General features: G+C 46.9%; 1 protein-coding gene across 1 annotated transcript in view; it reads left to right on the forward strand.

Moving 5' to 3' along the window:
* Positions 1–529: 529 nt before the first annotated feature.
* The window catches only part of LOC107566763 (uncharacterized), a gene marked incomplete at its 3' end in the record, with an annotated part of 8,860 nt that continues 5,095 nt past the window's right edge, over positions 530–4,294 (forward strand). The window contains exon 1 of the mRNA XM_016252291.1: positions 530–868. Coding sequence (XP_016107777.1) covers positions 530–868 — 339 coding nt within the window. The remainder of the gene's footprint in view (positions 869–4,294) is intronic.

The raw sequence follows: 4,294 nt of genomic DNA on the forward strand, positions 1-4,294 counted from the left end.
CATGCAGGTATTTTTTTTTAATATAAGTACAATGTAAAATTTTTATTGCTGCTATTGAGGGGGGATACAGGTAAGGTTAGGGACAGGTTTGGTGGTATGGGTAGGTTTAAGGTGTAAGGGATGTGTAATTATAACTGTAATTACAGAAATTATATGCAATTACATGCAGGTATTTTTTTTTAATATAAGTACAATGTAAAAGTATGTATGTACAAAATAAGTGTCACACCCCTGTGGACTGTTGATTGTGGTTTCTCCCTCTGTGTACTTATTTGGTTGTTCATGTTCTCGTTATTAGTTAATCACCTCATTGTGGTCACCTGTCTGCCCCTCGTTAGCTGCCTTATATCTGTTCCTGCCTCCACACACCATGACCGTGACAGAATAACCGACCACTAAGTAAAGTATAGCGGCGTCTTTCCCCTCGTTTGTTTTTCCGATTTTTGTCAGTTTTTATTTTCATGTTATGGATTACCCCGCCTTCCAAATCCTCCTGCTGGCGCAGGTGGAACGCTCTCTTGAGGACCACATGGATGACTTTCTGTCCCTGTCTCACCTCACCCACTACCCGGACAACTGCCTCTGTTCATTCTATCAAGTTGGACTTAATGCCACCACACGAGTGCAGTTGTCCAAGGATGGTCCTCGAGAGAGCCTCGCCGCCTTCATCAAGTGGGTGCTGGTGTCCTGCAAGTCCCATCTAACCGTGGACATTGCTGACAACAACACCAGCCCCACTCAGGACCTTGAGCCTAGCCCACCCTCTCCCCGCAGTATGGAGCATAAGCCTGAGCCCACCGATGATGGAGAGCCATTTCCCGCTGCGATCCACGAGCCAGAGGGAAACCACGCGGCTGAGAAGAGGATCGCCTCGGATATTGAGCCCAACACGTCAGACCAGGTGCGAGAACCGGTGACAGTGCCCACCACGAGGGAGCATGCCGTGGACGGTGTGAGCGCGGAGAGGAGCTCTGCCCCCTGCATCATGGCTTAGGGTGAGCTGACTATGGCGGGACATAAGGGCCAGCATATGGTGGGAATTCAATACCAAAACGAGGAGGAGAGACCTCGGAATCCTCAGTTTAGCCCAGGAAGGGCTCTCGATCCCCTGTCGAGCCTCGGAATGGCTCTCGATCCCCTGTCGAGCCTAGGAATGGCTCCCGATCCCCAGTCGAGCCCACGAAAGGCTCCCGATCCCCAGTCGAGCCCAGGAAGGACTCCCGATCCCCAGTTCAGCCCAGGAAGGGCTCCTGATTCCTCGTTTAGCTCAGGAAGGGCTCCTGATCCCCAGTTCAGCCCAGGAAGGGCTCCTGATCCCCAGTTCAGCCCAGGAAGGGATCCTGATGTTTCGTTTATCCCAGGAAGGGCTCCTGATCCCCAGTTCCGCCCAGGAAGGGCTCCAGCCCCCGAACCCAGCTCAAAGCGCCCTCCAGTGCCTGCTCCTAGAAAGCGCCCTCCAGTGCCTGCTCCTAGAAAGCGCCCTCCAGTGGCTGCTCCTCGAAAATGCCTACCCTCCCACCCGCTCCAGCCTCCTCCAGCGCTGTCGTCTGGCAGCCCCTTTGCTCGCCCTAAGCCCACCATCATTGCGGTGTGAGCCCCGCGGGACTGCCATCCTCCAGCATTGCCGGGGTTGAAGTCTCCCTCACCTCTGCCTCCAGCCTCTGAGGCCCGGACTCCACCTCGGCCCATAGACCCAGTGGCTCCACCTCGTCTCCTAGCTCCCTCGCCTCCACCGTCACCCATCGATCCATCAGCTCCACCGGGCTCCCTCGTCCCTCCGGCTCCGCCTTGGTCGGGTGTCGACCCGCCATCGCCTCTGGACTCCACTCCTCTGGCTGCACCTCATCGCTCTGTCCCACCGGCTCCGTTGGGCTCTTTCCTCCTGCCAGTTCCACCTTGGTCCTCAGTCACTCCGGCTCCACCGAGGATCTCCGCCTCCGCCTCGGTCGCCAGAGCCCTCGGCTCCACCCTGGCCCCCCGGATCCTCGGCATCCCCTTGGCTCGTTGGCTCTCCGCCTCGGGCTCCTCCGCTATTATGGCTGTGGCCTGAGTCCCACCTGACTCCTCCTCCTGCTCCGGTTCCCTCTTGTCGTCTCCCTGGCTCCTCCCTCCATCGTCACCTCCCTGGACTCTGTCTGCTAGCCTCCTCCCAGATATCCGTCCTCTGCCGGAGCCTCCACATGTCATGTCTGCCTGCCAGCCCTTTGCCTTCCCCTGTCACCATCCCACATCCACTCCTTTGTCCTCCTCATAAGACCCCCTCCGTCCCTCCCTCTGTCTCCACAGCGCGAGGTCGCGCCTTCCGGGAGGGGGGCGATCTGTCACACCCCTGTGGACTGTTGATTGTGGTTTCTCCCTCTGTGTCCTTATTTGGTTGTTCCTGTTCTCGTTATTAGTTAATCACCTCATTGTGCTCACCTGTCTGCCCCTCGTTATCTGCCCTATATCAGTTCCTGTCTCTTGTATTCAAGTTTGTCGGTTATTGTGAATGTTACCCCGAGTGTGTGTGTGTCTCTCCTTCCTGAATCTGCCTTGTTGTGTCTACATTAAAAGTCGTTGGAATCCTTGTCGTCCTCGCCGTCCTGCCTGCCTTCACACACCATGACCATGACAATAAGTGCATTGTATCAAATAATTAATTTAAATGTAAGTACATATTAGTTAAGGCCACCTAATATAAAGTGGGACCCTAGACCCCCCCCCTTTTTTCAAGTAACTGTTGGGTGGTTTGAGGTTTATTCAACACTGGTGCAGAAAAGGCAATAATGGTGTGCTTAGCGAGTCAGAAAGTGATAAGCAAACATTTACATTAATTTGCAGTTTAGTGAGATACACAACAAGAAGACACATATTTCAGGGTTGTGAAAGAAAAGGAAAAGTGGGAAGGAAAGACAATGAGCTTGAGATTGTGTATGTGTGCAGAGAAGCCGAAAAAAGGGCAGGTTGTTTATCAGCCTGATGCCATGAAAATGACAAAATATGCTGTAAATTTAGCCATCATAAACACAAGCAGGAAATGGCCCAAGTGATAAAGACGGGCCACAGCGAGACGACGTACTCCTCCGAGACCCGACCCATTGACCGCACTGCATCAGAAACACACCTTCAGCCATGGCAATTAGCAACAGGCTGGCAGGAGTGGGTTCAGCTCATAAAATATATATTTATGTGAGTATGGCTAAGCCTTTTTCATTAGTCTCCACTAAACAATTCATTTTGACAGACTTACGAGTCGGGTCTTAATTCACTCCTTCACTACCGTCTGATTAACAGAGCACTCAGTGGAAATTACTACTCCTCCAACCCCCTTGGCAGCTGATTTAAACCCCGTAGACTACTGTTTTTAAACAGTGTCACATCATTAATTTTTTACACTCTTACATTGATTTGTTTAGTGAGCAACACAAAGTTCATTGTGTTTTAAAATGGGATAAAAAATCTCAGTGTCTCAGCATCAAAGGAGCTCATGAATAAACACAGCTTTCGGGCAATGATACCATGAATCCATTTGCATACCTAGTCTCAGGAAATGTTACCATTTGCAAAGTTAAGATTAAACCAACAAAACAAAGCACAAATTGCGAATGTGATATTGTTTTTATACAATAGAAGTTTATGTTGTTAAGTAACTTGAGTTACAAACTATACTGTTCATGATTAATGGTCAAATATTTTGAAAGAGTCATATCTCTATTTTCGACACACATTATATATATTTATAAAAAAGATAAGATAACATAAATCATTATAAATAATCTAGAATCGAGGAACTCAAACTGGTAAACTACAAGAGGCCAAAAATTAAACTGAGGGTTGACAGTCATGTCAGTGCTTCTGATTATATATTTTGTGTATTACATTGTAAAAATATAAGTGAATTTGTTTTAAAAATTAATAAAAGAAAATAAAAGAAAATAAAATTAGTACTGTCAAACGATTAATCGCGATTAATCGCATCCAAAATAAATTCTATGAATATAAATATATACATGTAAATACATGTAAATATTTTCGAAATATATACCGTATGTATGTGTCTTTATCTATACATAATAAATATACACAGTGCACACACATATATTCTGTAAACAAAAACTTTTATTTTGGATGCAATTAATCCCGATTAATCGTTTGACAGTACTAATTATATTTTATTTTATTTTATTCATTTTTAAAACAAATTCACTTATATTTTTTACAATGTAATACAAAAAAGATATAATCAAAAGCACTGACATGACATGACATGAATCTAATATTGTAATATTAAAACTGCAGAAATAAATGATGATGT

Source organism: Sinocyclocheilus grahami, unplaced genomic scaffold (genome assembly GCF_001515645.1).
Source record: "Sinocyclocheilus grahami isolate Dianchi unplaced genomic scaffold, SAMN03320097.WGS_v1.1 scaffold1099.1, whole genome shotgun sequence".
Classification (NCBI taxonomy): domain Eukaryota; kingdom Metazoa; phylum Chordata; class Actinopteri; order Cypriniformes; family Cyprinidae; genus Sinocyclocheilus; species Sinocyclocheilus grahami.